The sequence below is a fragment of the Amia ocellicauda genome, chromosome 1 (assembly GCF_036373705.1).
Source record: "Amia ocellicauda isolate fAmiCal2 chromosome 1, fAmiCal2.hap1, whole genome shotgun sequence".
Classification (NCBI taxonomy): Eukaryota; Metazoa; Chordata; class Actinopteri; order Amiiformes; family Amiidae; genus Amia; species Amia ocellicauda.
This window is the reverse complement of record NC_089850.1, coordinates 8,677,526-8,692,504: the sequence shown is the minus strand read 5'-3', so window position 1 is coordinate 8,692,504 and position 14,979 is coordinate 8,677,526. Positions and strand designations below refer to the sequence as shown.

The 14,979-nt window shown below is 38.7% G+C and overlaps 1 protein-coding gene across 4 annotated transcripts in view; it reads left to right on the top strand.

Moving 5' to 3' along the window:
• The first annotated feature begins 4,509 nt into the window (after positions 1-4,509).
• The window catches only part of pxdn (peroxidasin), a 73,992-nt gene continuing 63,522 nt past the window's right edge, over positions 4,510-14,979 (top strand). For 3 of the 4 annotated variants that reach the window (XM_066714718.1, XM_066714639.1, XM_066714589.1), the window contains exon 1: positions 4,511-4,744. In XM_066714718.1, the coding sequence (XP_066570815.1) occupies positions 4,560-4,744 (185 nt within the window). In that variant the 5' untranslated portion in view covers positions 4,511-4,559. Of the gene's footprint in view, positions 4,745-14,979 lie in introns of all 4 variants that reach the window. The other variant, XM_066714800.1, reaches the window with a different exon arrangement.

Here is a 14,979-nt window from a genome sequence, read left to right as displayed (position 1 = left end):
CTTGCGTAGCACAGTTGCTCCTTGATTTTGTGCTTTAACTCTTCTTTTGTGCACCACAGAAACCACAGAAAGAAAACAACAATACATGAATCAGCTGCAGTTATCGGCAGTGAACTTTTGCCAATTGCTTCCCTGCAGTTTGCATTCCAGGCTCTTTCTGCAAAGCAGCAGAAAAATATACCAGGGTGTGACTGGTGGGGAAAGAGGGATGCAATGCCTAGAATATCATGATCATAATTCCTATTAATTGTCCCTGGTTATGAGAACTTGCAGTGTGTAATCTGACTCATATGAATACACTATTGCTTAGTGATATGATTTTTGTCAATTAAAGGCTCAGAAAGAGGACTGAATGACTTGTTTAGTATTATTATTATTATTATTATTATTATTATTATTATTATCATCAAATACTGTGTTTGTTTTGTACATACAGTATAATCTGTTGTGTGTGTCTGTTTCAAAATATTAATTTAGTTCAGATATCCACCCGTCTATCATTTTAATCTTAATTCTTCACACTAAACATACAGTAAGTGGTTAATATGACCGCACCAGTGAGGAAGAGGATGAGAGGGGCCTGAGGAAAGGGAAAAAGTACGCTCCCTCCATCACATATAATTGGGATCACACAGGTGACACGTAGGGACTGCTACCTATTGCTGTAGTTTCTATACAAATGACACAGTGCAACACAATACTCTGACACGCTCCTACAGACTTGCAACGAGTCTGTATTTAACAAAACATGGACAACCTCTGTCAGTGTTAGCTAAACTGATGTTTGAAAATTGAAATCATAATATCGTTTGCATTGTTTTTTCCTGTCGACAAGATTTCAAGAATACATTATTAATCTTTCAATTACTTTATGTGTTCTGCATAAAAAGCAGAGGAGTAATCGTGTTATTGCTTACTGGTGCTGGACACATGATATGACAGGTTGCCAAAAGGATACGTGCTTATGAATATGTGCTTCTTTACTGTCTCTTTATATCATGCCCTATACAATTTAGTAACACTGTATTATTCATGAAATAATGAATAGACTTGTTCTGTAGCATTTATAATATATTAATAGAACTTAAGGGTGGTATGAATGCAAGCTAAAACACCTGCAAAGATACCTGTAGTTGAATCTTTGGGTTATGTATACTATCCAAGGCAAATTGCAGCTGTTTATTGTTCTGCAAATGTATCAAATACTGGCATAGAGACCAATTGAGTGGCATATTAATATATTTGTCTTCATAAATGGTATGAGTTTGATAATCTAATTACAAGACACTTGAATCTATTTGCAATGACTTGCTGGCATACCTGAGTTGAAAATACCATACCCTTCCCTTTTGCAGACCAAGTTTATCCAAGGCCATCACATGCAGTGACAAGAATTCTAACTATATAATGCATATTTTAGTAAAATCATATAATTCTCCACCATCTGTTTTTCTCCACAGCACCTTCCAATAGTCATTAACATCACCTTTATACCACTGATCACCACTGAGGTACTGTGAAGAACATATACATGATATACATTAGCATATACATGTTATAGCATATTTTTATATACAGTTAGGTTCATAAATATTTGGACAATGACACAATTGTCATCATTTTGGCTTTGTACACCACCACAATGGATTTGAAAAGAAACAATCAAGATGTGCTTAAGTGTAGACGTTCATCTTTAATTTGAGGGTAGTTACATCCACATTGGGTCAACAGTGTAGGAATTACACCCATTTTTATATGTGGTCCCCCAATTTTAGAGGCTCAAAAGTATTTGGACAAACTAACATAGTCATGAATTAAATTGTGAGTTTCAATACGTGGTTGCAAATCCTTTGCAGTCAATGACTGCCTGAAGTCTGGAACCCATAGACATCACCAGATGCTGGGTTTCTTCCCTGGTGATGCTCTGCCAGGCCTGCACTGCAGCTGTCTTTAGTTCCTGCTTGTTCTTGGGGCGTTTTGCCTTCAGCAAGTGAAATGCTGCTCAATTGGATTCAGGTCCAGTACGCTTCAGGTCATTGTCCATCTGCACTGTGAAGCACCATCCAATGAGTTTTGAAGCATTTGGCTGATTCTGAGCAGATCATATAGACCTAAACACTTCATAATTCATCCTGCTGCTTCTGTCAGCAGTCACATCATCAATAAATACAAAGGAACCAGTTCCCTTGACAGCCATACATGCCCATGTCATTACATGCTTCACAGATGAGGTGGTATGCTTCAGATCATGAGCAGTTCCTTCCCTTCTCCATACTCTTCTCTTCCCATCATTCTGGTACAAGTTGATCTTTGTCTCATCTGTCCATAGGATGCTGTTCCAGAACTGTACATGGTTCTTTAGATGTTTTTTGTCAAACTCTGATCTGGTCTTCCTGTTTCCTGTTTCCATCTTGTGATAAACCCTCTGTATTTTCTCTGGTGAAGTCTTCTCTTGATTGTTGACTTTGACACAGATATGCCTACCTCCTGGAGGGTGTTCTTGATCTGGCCAGCTGTTGTGAAGGGGTTTTTCTTCACCGGGGAAATAATTCTTCTGTCATCCACCACAGCTGTTTTCTGTGGTCTTCCGGGCCTTTTGGTGTTCCTGAGCTCACCAGTGTGTTCTGTCTTTTTAAGAATGTACCAAATAGTTGATTTGGCCACACCTAATTGCTATCTCTCTGATTGGTTTGTTTTGATTTCTAAGGCAAAACTGAAGGCAAAATGCCCCAAGAACAAGCAGGAACTAAAGACGGCTGCAGTGCAGGCCTGGGAGAGCATCACCAGGGAAGAAACCCAGCATCTGGTGATGTCTATGGGTTCCAGACTTCAGGCAGTTATTGACTGCAAAGGATTTGCAACCAAGTATTGAAACTTACAATTTGATTCATGATTATGTTAGTTTGTCCAAATACTTTTAACCCCCTAAAATAGGGGGGACCACATATAAAAATGGGTGTAATTCCTACACCGTTCACGCAGTTTGGATGTAACTGCCCTCAAATTAAAGATGAAAATCAAGTCTACAATTAAACCACGTCTTGATTGTTTCCTTTCAAATCCATTGTGGTGGTGCACAAAGCCAAAATGATGACAATTGTGTCACTGTCCAAATATTTATGGACCTAACTGTATATAAACATATGCTATAACATGTATATGCTAATATAAAAACAACCGCATAGTATGGTGTTGACCTGACTGAAGTGAATAATAGTCAATATTCTCAGGTCATGGCTCTCTGAAGGCTTCTTATAATTCCGTAATTGAATCATCCTTGCACATGATTGAAAAAACATGTCAAAATCAGACTTTTCTTTATTGGTTTCTCACAAGTAAAGCTTCAATACAAGACCAGCAGAGGGCAGCAAAAGACACTAAAAGAGTAGATTAACCCTGTATTTCTGTGTTTTAATAATTTGTACTGTTTATATTAAAAACCAAGTGAATTGGACACATACAGAGTTGTGTGATAATATACTACTACTAATAATGCATATATTTATAGATATATCACCATCAGCCCATATCAATCCAGTGCTGGATGAAGGCTCCCCACGATGCGTCCACTTACTTTGTGTTTAGCTGCTATGCAAGAAAAACATAAGCAAACAAGCACAGATTATCATACTGTATGAGACGTTCATTCCTATATCTATCCACACTTTTCATATAAAGTATACACTTGTGCAGCAACCTCCCTTGCTGCTGTCACATGTTCATTTACCAAATTCATTTTTGTATATCCTCCAACAATTGCTGTATATTCATGAAATGTAAAGTGTCATATCTTTGTGTAGCGATGCAATATCGAGCCTATATTATCTATGTTTGAAAATCATGTTGCATGTAATGGCATCTGTGGCTAGGAGCTGCTGATGTTTTACTCTCATATCATTTTTCTCACCAGGTTTCAAAAGCGAGTATTGGCATGGACTCCGACTTCCACAGATTTGAAACTGGATCTGCTTAGCTGTCCTGTTGCTCCTTGGGACCCTGTAAAGTGTATTTCTACCTTTCAATCTCACAAGGTTGTATGTTGTTTAGGCCTTCAAGAAACAAAGACACAGATCTGTGCACGATTAACACCACTTCTCATTCAATTCATACTCAGTTATATTACAGACAGACAGATAGATAGATAGATAGATAGATAGATACATGTATTAGGGCTCACTGTGCTTGATGTGCACCCCACAATGATTGGTCGATTTCACCTTCCTCTTGTATTGAGTTTGCCATCCTTCTGTACAAACAGCACCCCCCCCCCCCCCCGAAAATGAAAAGCCATGGAGGTACAGGTTTCATGGTATGCAGGGGGATCGACATGGATATGGGGGGGGGTTTGATGTTCTCTGTAACAGTGGCGTGCCGACAATGTGGGTGGGGGGGGGGGGGGGTTGCAGAAAACAGCTGAAACGGGGGCATTCTTGTTCTCACCAATAGGGCAGCGGCCGCTGTGATTGGCTCTGCTCGGCGCTGGGGGGCTGCCGGATAGAGCCGCGCAGGGAGGGCTGAGGCTCAGTCGCCGAGGAAGTTGCTGGCGGTGGTCGCTCACAATGGCGCTCTGGACAGGCAGTGCCCTCTCCCCGCTCCTGCCGACGCTGGCCGTGCTCCTGTGCGCCGCCGCGCCGCCGGCCGTCCTGGCGTGTCCCAGCCGCTGCCTGTGCTTCCGCACCACCGTCAGATGCATGCATTTAATGCTGGAAACTGTACCTGCCGTGTCTCCGCAGACCACCATCCTGTAAGTACTGCAGGGGAAAGTTTTTTTGTTTGTTTGTTTGTTTTTTTATTTGGGGGGGGGGGAGGCGATTGCAATTGCAATGCTGTGTGGGTTGGCTGGACCTTTCAAAAGAGACCGGTGTCACTTCTGCGCCATCCGGACGTGTGTGTGCTTTCCCCACGTATCAGTTTACACTCATTCAACGCATTATGTCTTTGCGGTAACTTTAATGATCTCTTATATGTTTATATACATTTCTAACTGGTTTATTGTGTCGGTTCCAGGCTGAAACTGTATTATCTGTATATATATATATGTGTGTGTGTGTGTGTGTGTGTGTGTGTGTCATATGAGACGCTTATACAGATGTTGAATATCCCGAGTGAGGTTTAATGAATGCCTAAGAAATGAAGTTCTGCATTTTGACTCGCACTGGCCCCCCTGTTTGAGGTGTGTGTCCCAATCTCTGACCCATGGCCAGCAGCTGTACTGTGTAGTGCATTGTGTTTCAGCGCTGAGGTACCATTTTGATGCTAAAGCGAGTAGCTGGTTCCAGGAATACCACTTGAATGAGATGCATGATCTCATGTGTTGTGTGTTTATTCCCATGTCAGGAAATAACTGTGCACTGGCTTGTTTGAAATACTTGTGTGGGTGTTTATTGGGGCACTGTTGGTTGTGCGTAGAACTGTTGTAACCCAGGGTGTATATACACGCCTGTCCATTTTGATTTAAAAGAAGAGGAGAGCTCCATCCTTCAGGAGGTCACTCATAATATCATCCACAGGCCACACTGAGAAGGCCATTGTTGAGTTGTGGCCAGTTAGTGTATTGAAGTGTATTGTCGGAGACACAAAAATCACTGTTCATAATGGGAGGGGCTCAATGTTTGTACTTTTTCAATATATTGTCCAAAACACCTACAGCGCTACCTTTAACAAATGTTTGGTTAGAACTCAATTAAGGGAAAGTTTTCAATGGCCTTCAAGATTCACACATTGTTTTTATTGCGTTGGTTTACTCTTGAGCTAGCCTACAGTCAAGTGTGTGTTTGTGTGAACTGGCCAGGACTGGGATGGGTTCCCTTCACATTTAAGGACATCTGTTCAAAGAAAGAATTACGTTCGAATTGTTAAAGTAGCTTGAAGAAATATAGACCTAACTCACTGTTGGGGACTGGTATGCACAGTATTTGATAGATTCCCAACATCTGCAAGTACGTAAGCAGCATTATTTAAAACAGAACTTTAAGTCCGGGAACCCCTTTGGCCCCACAGACACTGAACTCTTTAGTAATATGTAAAAGTTATGAGTTGTGGTAGAGTTCTTAAACTTCAATGCTGTAATAAGGCTGAATGTCTATGACGCAATCAGAATTTCTAAATTATAAATACTGTTTGGGGGGGGGGACAGAAAGACTTCTGTGCTTTCGTTAAGCTTTCATGCTTGCAGGGTTTAAAATGACCACCTGTTGACTTGCCCTGGAAAACAAATCATGTTCTAACATGAGTTGTGCCTGCTGTCATTCATTTTGCCTTTTAATTGTTCTGGTGTGAATTGTTTTGGCATTCCTTCCATTCACCGCAGAAATGAAGTGCAGCTGAATATGGTGGTACAACAACAGGTTAGCAGTCTCTAAGTGGGTTGAACCAAATGTGCTCTTTTAGAGAACCAGGGTACTCTTTCTTTTAAACACAGTGGAGATTTGACTGTATTTGTTTCGAAGGGAACTGTGCCTGGCAGTTACATACCTCACGTGTGCGTTTCAGATGTTGGGTTCACTAGCTTCAGGAGGAATTTAGTCATACTTTGCTTTGGGTCACATAGTATAGATGCTTGTTTGTATACTCTTTAGATAAAACCTTCACAGTGGTGAATATATACAGAATGCCGTAAAATTGTCTGGTTACCATTCCTGTGCTGTTTTGATAGTAGTGAAATAGTTTTTTACGGTGTGCATACCATGTGTGTGTTGAACCTGATTTTGACATGAACTGCAGAGCATTTTCTGTTCTGACCTGCTTGGTACATTTCCTAAACTTGATTTGAAGCGCAGTTACATGCCTGCCAAACACGCGCGGGTACATAAATATATGTATAATCCAGATACAGTCTGCTAAAGTGGTACATTTTCCAGTTTAACACTAATGTAAAAATAAATGATGGGGAGGGGGGGTTGAATTCTCTGTCCTTGTTGAACACGCACCTTGTTACACTGTATGTGCGCGTTTGTAACCGGGCACCTACGATGGGATTGCCTTAATCCCGTTGGCACACAAGCACTGGATATCACATTTAAAGAACAAAGAAGGGTTTTATCAGTTGCAGTTGTAAAAGGACACCATTTTTGTTTTGTAATGTAATGGTATCTTATCGTTGTACTTCTAAGCTTTGTAGCAGAGGACCCAACTCATTCAAACCTGTGCTAGGAGATGGATGGGTGAACATAGTTATTTTGGTTGTTTTGATCATGCCCCTATGTTTTGAACCATCAAACACCAGAGCAAACTTGAATGTCTAACTTGGGCCATGGCATTTTTGTCTTTTTCCTAAATAGTTTAGGAAAAGCAGAAAGGGTAGAGCAAACAAAACGCACATTAAATTAAACAAATGCAGAGTTGGTTTGTATATGAAACGCAATATACAAATTACAGAAGGGGATATCCCCTCCATTATGAGGTAAATAAATGTTTTCTTTCATGTGATGCTGGTATCTTAAACTACACGATTGCTTTTTTTCAAGTCCCATGAAAATGATTGTTTACATCTTTTTAATCGGGGAAATAAAGCCGTGATTATGGAAAGTTCTCATGGAGAGTGTTCTGGGTGAAGCAGTCTCTCTAAATCTTCCTAGCTGGTGCCTCTTCTTTTTCCCATCTGGAATATAGATAACTTAATACTTTCCAGAAGTAATTAACTCTGTTGAGATGGAGTTTTTGGATTGGGTAACATGGAAGCCTTTTTCCTTTTGATTTTGTTTTCAGCTGTTTTCTCCGAGGTATCTGCTTTATGCATAATACTAAATTATTTTTCTGCTTTTGTAACTGCTCTTTTTACTGTTTAAGCTTTGGGATTTCCGTTTGCCGGAAAAGTGATTGAATGCATTCTGTTATTTTGTTTCTGCTACTTTGTCAGTTGCTGGTGCTGCACTGATTCCTTACTACCCAAATTACAAACGTGTGTTTTGTGTGTTACAGAGTTTCTTATTACTTGATCCGAGTTGGTTGTTAAAAATACAATTGTACAAGAATTACTGAAATTTCTGTTTGCTGTCAGTCTTCTCTTATGTTACATTTCACAAGACTTCAGTGATGCATTTCCCCAAGCAAAATTAGTTATGTTTTTAATACAGGAGAAGATGTAGGTGGATGGATTTGTTGGCTAACCAAAGGGAACCGTTATATGGGTTTGCTTTTGAGCTTGATAAAGATCCCGGTTCAGTACGTGACAAACTATATAAGGAGGAAATCTGAGACTGTTATGCTTCCTCCTTTTGTGCTCAAGATCTACACAACTGGCCAGGAGTCTAGACAACACTGCCTTGCTTGGGACTGTTTTAATCATCATTTGTTCCTCCACCCAGGGTAAGAACAGCAGATTTGTGTGCAGTGCTGTGTGTACAATATGAAATGTCCATCAAAACTTAGTAGGACTGTCCCGAGGGATCGAAGGTGCTTTTTCTCGGTAGGCCTTCGGAGACCATTCTGAACCTTCAAAGGTTGGTCAAAGCATTTAAGCAGTGGCACACTTTATTATTATGTTTTAAATATTTTTAATGGAAACTGTTTCACAAAGGTTAAATAGTAAATCCCATTCTAAATGTAATGCATGAAAACTTGTGATGCTTTGATTGGCTTCATGCCCACTGCAGCCCTGTAGCACCTTGTTTTCCAGGGAGATCTCTTTAAATGTAAATAAGTATAATGTAAGGGCTGTCACGATTCATTGAGTATTTCGATTTAAAAAAATAAATACATAAAAATCCTCAGTTAAAATGTAGGCCTATTGAGCACCCCCAGAGCACTGAGCTCACAGTGACTGCTCTACACATCAGGACAACAGTGCACAAATCTCAGCAAAATAGCTCAGCAAATTATTTGTACTTATATATGAATCTCCAGAATGTTCTTTTTAAAATACAAAAACACACAGATGTTTACAAATTATGTTTCAAGGGAGATCATACCTTTTGCAAGGAGCACACCTGACTAGAAGCCCCGCAACACAACAAACAAAACAAACTAAATCGGGCTGTGTTGAATACATATGAAAGCATCTTCAAATGTACTTGTTGTTGTTATTACTACCACTAATATTTTATCAGAACAATAATAATAATAAATGTGCATTGCTTACTTGGCATTGATTGTAAACGCGTGTGTCCGACTCGGTGCAGATGTGCTCTTTCTCCTTTGCCGAGAAATCAGTCGGGTGTGCCGTGTTGAATAAATCTTGGACTATTAGTACTACATCTGTGTGTTTCTTAATCTTAATGGTTTTCTTTTCTGTCAGTCCTGCAGTTTGGTTGAAAAAGAGATTCTGACATTTAGGTTGACCAGCTGAAATAAACTAGAAACGTCTTAATCTGTGCTTCACCTCCTCGCATGTACATTCTTGTGATAAACGTCTGCCCCCCAACCCTTCCAAATCACTGAGATAACAGTCTGCAATACTGAATTATGTGCCTAATTAAAAGTTTACAATACTAAGAAATTTGCTTGATTTCAACTTTTATCAGTCTCGGAAGCAGTAAGATGTTCATAACATCCCTCGTTTGACTCCCTTAAAAGCGCTTTCATTTAGTGAGCACTTTCAGCACGCAGCCATTTTTCCTATCTCCTAAGAGATGTGTTATAATTATTTTTTTTAACCAATACAAAAAAAAAAAGTTTGTTTTAAAAGCTTTTTGATAGGTTTGTTGTGTAACCAATTTGCTAATGGTTAAGAAATGCAAAAGCAATACAAATACAATAAAATAAAAACACACTGACACTTTATATTGAAAAACAAGAAGAATGCAAAAACACTGCCTTTTTAAAATGCTTAATTGCAACAAATCTTTTTTTTTGTGTCGAATAACTCGATTAATCGACAGAATACTCGATTTTACATTAATTTTGATCACTGATCTGTGCCCCTCAGGTGAAACAATCAGAGTGAATCTTAAAGAAAGTGCTTTGTTTATGACCTGTTGAAGACGTACGTTCACATGGCAATGTTTTGGTAATGACAAAAATAATATAGCAGCAGTGTTAACACATTGTCCCTAATTGTTTGTCATCTCTATTATCCATGTAAAGTAAGCATAAATGTTTCACCTTATTCTAAAATGATCTGTTAAAAAGGAAGCTACCAGGAGTTTATCTGCTGTTACTGGAGTCTCCACTTTCTAGCTACTTCAGCTTGGGCTGCAATAGGTACTTTAATATAGAGGAGCCAAGTTCATAGCCAGTGTAAAGCTGATAAATAAGCAAACAAAAGGGGGTAAAATCCTTACTGTGATACCAATTCTAAAGGTCAATGATTTCACTGACTCTAATCAAAGGCAGTCCCATATCTTCAGAATCATTTTTTTGTTCTCTGGTGTTTGAATTGAAGGACGTCAATTGCTTCTCCTAACTGTCAGTACAATCACTTCTGTTCGGGGGGGTTAATTGACAATTGTGGTCCATTGACCTAGTGTGGAATGACCAGATGATTCATTTGAGCTGTAACTCCAGACTCACACTTTTAACCACTTGCACTTTGACTCCAGGAACTGCCATGAAGGCGGAAGGCTGGTATATAATAAGATTGATTTAAGGCCGGGGTTGTTTGGGCAAGAACCGGGCAGACAAGGTGAATTTTATGACCTGGGGCTACTGATTTTTTTTTCATTGTTGGAAATTGCAGTTTAAAGTGGCTAGTGCTAACAAAAGGCGAGTCTTTAGGACATGGAAAAAGAACCTCCATTGTGTGGAATTTGCTGCTGTCAGGCTTTGTGAGGCTTTCATTCTCTGTGGTATTGTGGAATGCAAAGTCCGAAATCCCTAAAGCTTTGTTAATTTGCCCGGGGAGATTCAGGCAAAAATAGCTGTTGAAAGGAATACTCCTGGCCTCTTCCTGTGACTGCAGATTTTTTTTTTTTTTTTTTTTTTTTTTTTTTTTAAACTGTCATACATTTTTTAATGATATTGAGAATTAATGTATACATGCCTACTCTTTGTATGTAATGTATTATTGCATATTGGACTTAAAAGGCATTGTTTATCGTCAGTGGTGGTACTGGTATGTGTACCCTTTAATCATTCATGGCTATAAAAGGTTATTCTGGGATGTGTACTGGAGGGTAGCTTTCATTTTCATTTTCAGGTCCAGATATTCTGAACCCAGACAAAAGTTTACAGATGTATATGCTGGAATATGAAATAAGTTATACATTATACATAAGTAGATTTCTTCTGGACCTCTTGGAAGGTAAATCAATTTGAGCCTGCCCCTTTTTCAGATTATCCTCCTCCTATTGTAAAATGATGATTCCAGACAAACCTAACATCTTGATATCCTAACATCTTGGGAAATCTGATTTAGGATACCGTAGCCTTTGTTTGGAAAGGAGGAATTGGTGTATAAAAACGTTGCAGCATCTGTGTTCATCGTTGCTGGTGAACCAAAGGGCAGCAGTGAGCTGACTAAAACAACAACTTGCTTTTGTGAAGCCTGCATGAGCCAAATTCCCCAGAGAGATTCAAAATTCAAACCTGACCAGGTTTCTGAAAGGGTTGTAAGTAGAACTCTGTGTTTTGCGTGATCTTCTTTTAGACTGTAATTAATTTGCTATCCTATAGGTGTCTCTGTAGCCACTCCAGTTCAACTAAAACAAGTAATAAGAAATGTGAAATCTTGTGTGTCTTTGGCATACAAGTGCAAATGTGCATAGTTTTGTAAATTTAACAGTGTAATAAAAATGTATTATGGAATAATTAAGTGACTAATTGAGTTGATTAAAGTAGTGCACTTGGATTAATAATGATTGCTCAGTAGGTGGTTTAATTGGAAACTATTGTAGCCTCTTGGGGCTGGAGGGCTGAATCCAGTTTAAAACAAAAACAAGTTTGACAAATTGCAGGGATCTGCTCATAAGGCTTGGATACAGGGGCAACTTTAATTGGCGGCAAGAAGGTGAAAGCAGGTTGCCTTGTGTTGCACACACAACAACCAAATTGCTGGGCAGTATGCTGGCAACAGGCAGGTCACTGCATCATAGTTGCCCTGGACAAGGGCATCTGCTAAGAAATAAATAATAGTCATGCAAACCAATACGTGTTTTTGTCAACATACATAAACTTACATTAAACTGCAGAAAAATACTTTAATACTAGTAATTTTAAGAACAAGATGAGAAGTTTTTTTTTTTTTTTGGTTTGTAATCAGTCTAGTAATTTAGCTTTTGAATCATGTTCATGTTGCCGTGTTCTCTGTTACTATCTAACATATGATTAGCTGGGATTTAAATAAGTGTCCTAAAGCTGTTTTTGCTAGTATGTTGACCACTGTGGTTACCATGGACAAAAGTGACCCCTTTGTTGCCTTTGTGACCTGTTTAAGTCTATAAAAGAGGATTTATTTTTCTCTGTCCTTGAACAGATTTTTTATATTACATTAACCAGCCTTGATTCGTTATATGTGGCTTGGTGAAGAGTTTGATGTAAGTATGTTCTTGCTTTGCACTGTGACTTTTTAACTTATTGGCATCTTATACAAACAGGAAAAATACTTGAATGAGAAAATCATCGTGCAAAGGGGACTCTAAAGCTCCCCCATATGTTTTCCTTTTAAAAGGCTGTAGTACAATGGGGAATATGATTTTATATTTCCTTATTTAAAAAATAAATAAAGTAAGATTCTTATGTTGTGATTTTTTTTTTATTTTAGGCCACTGAGTTTAGAAATATTTATTAATGCTTCCAAATAATTTGATATGTACAGTGTGAATAAATTTTGGCTACAATTATGTAATTTTTTCACCTGGTGAAAAATGCTAATATGTCCTGATTGGAAGCAATTGGACTGATTTGGATTCTGCAAAGAAAGTCTATTGGGACCATAAAACAGCCAGATGCTCACCCCATTTCTCTCAGAGGTCACGGAAAGCTGTAAAACAAGAGTGGGAGCATTCTGAAATAGTTGTGAAGTCCTGAGAAGGAAATCGGGAGTGTCATAAAAAGGGCAAATGTGCAGAGAGTGAAATGGCGAAGCATGAAGTGCGCAGTGCGTCGGACGGGGAAAGGTGAGCCAAAATTGTTAGTCAAATTAGTGGCACGTAAAATTCCATAGGAAGTGGTAACACAATAAGAAAAATGTGTGCTGCACTATGAGATTGGAAACAAACTAAGGTGGTGCCTGGATACCAGATGAGTAGTAGTTTATAGTATTCAAGGCAGCATGCCATATAATAAGGGAACTGCTCAATCCAGACTTGAAATACAACCAATACTTTAACCAATACTCTTAAGTCACATAATACACAAAGCTTTACAAATAGTTAAAATTTGACATTATTACATTATTTCATTTTCTAAAATCATTTAAACATAATGGCTTGCTAATCTGTCTGTAACTGGGTTTTTGTTTAAAAGTAAGTGTTTCAAGGGGTAGCTTACTTACTAAACTTATTTTTGTGCACTTTTTGGATCCCAAGATAATTGATAATTGCCTGGACATAATCATAGTTTACGTAGAAAGCCCCAAATCAACGCGTAATGTACCCTACTTAAAATAACACCTCAAATTTGACTTTGGCATGGCACTGTTCAAAGAAAATTACAGACAGACCTGACAAAAGGACATTGTAACTTCTCCCATGTGTTTAATATGGATATTAACCTGTTGAGCTCCTCTCAAACAGAAAATGTCCCTGTCACCTAAGATTACTTCCATATAAATCCAAACTAGGCTGTAAGTGGAATATTGCAATGCTTTTTCTGATGCTTGTATTCTTGGAAGTAGATATTAATGTATCCTTTTTTCCCACTCTAGTGTGAAACATGATCATGCATATATTCCTGGTTTCTGTTTTGGGACTGTTTAGTCTGTTCTGGCAGTAAAGTTATTGCTCATTCTTCCAGCAAAAATGGTGTACAATGCTCAGTCTGTAAAGCACTTGGATCTTGCCTCCTTGTAACTAGAAAACATTTATGATGGCCAAAAATCTTACCGTTCTCTGCAAATGTTTTTCTGTTGCAGTAAACGTGGGAGCTGAAAGAATGATTTGAGCTCTAATTGTTGTTGTATTAAGGTGTGTGTGTGTGTATGATTAGATATAAAACATTTAAAATAAACTAAGGTGCTTGGTCTGGATTTGATCATTGGGTCCAAAACAGAAGCATAATACAAGACTTTCAGTGTTCTTAACCAGTACCTCCCGTTACAGGGCTCTACAGTGCCAGCGTTTTACTCTCATTTGTGATAAAAAAATAATTTAAGTTAAAGGGAGGTAATTTATCTCGCCGTTATATCGTGATCACGAGATAACCATAGGGGCTAGGTTTTTTAGTATTTTTCATGTCCTCAAAGAGCCGCCATAAAATTCTTAGGGCCATGAGATTATTGTGATTATGAGATTATAAATGCAGATGGAAGAGCAGCAAGATCATTTTTATTTTCCATGTATGTCAGATATATATACCCTACACCCTTTTATAAGCTTTTTCACACTGGCAACCTACCTTTCGGCTTGGTAATAAATGTGTTAATCCCTATCATTGTGTGAGTTCACCTATACTGACTGGGGTCAAGTGAGATGCAGTATGGTGGCCATCATAGGCAGTAAAAACAGTAACAAGTGGGGTTCAGCTTCCCCTGGAATTTTGATGAGTTACTTAATCATTCAAGGAAGAAAATAAAACAAAAATGCGATTCCAATTAGATTGTGTTTTATACTGCAGTAATTACAATAGTCCCCGTTAGTTGCGCTGACAAATTGTCCCACATAGAACTATATATTACCCCCGCTATTACCGTAGAAAACACCGTCGGCACCCCCCTCTCTTACCGGAGACAACAGTGTCAGCACCAACCCCCACCCCCCACATGCTCTTACCGCTGAAAACACCGTCTTTAAATTATGCTCTGGCCCGTTTATGAACCCTGACCTAGAATGTAGCAATAAAATAAAAGCAGCTACATTTTGCCCTTGTGTGCGGTGTACTTTACAAGTAATCCAGTGAAAATTGTACATTTAAAGCATAGGTACAGTGAGGGTTATGGGACTTAGC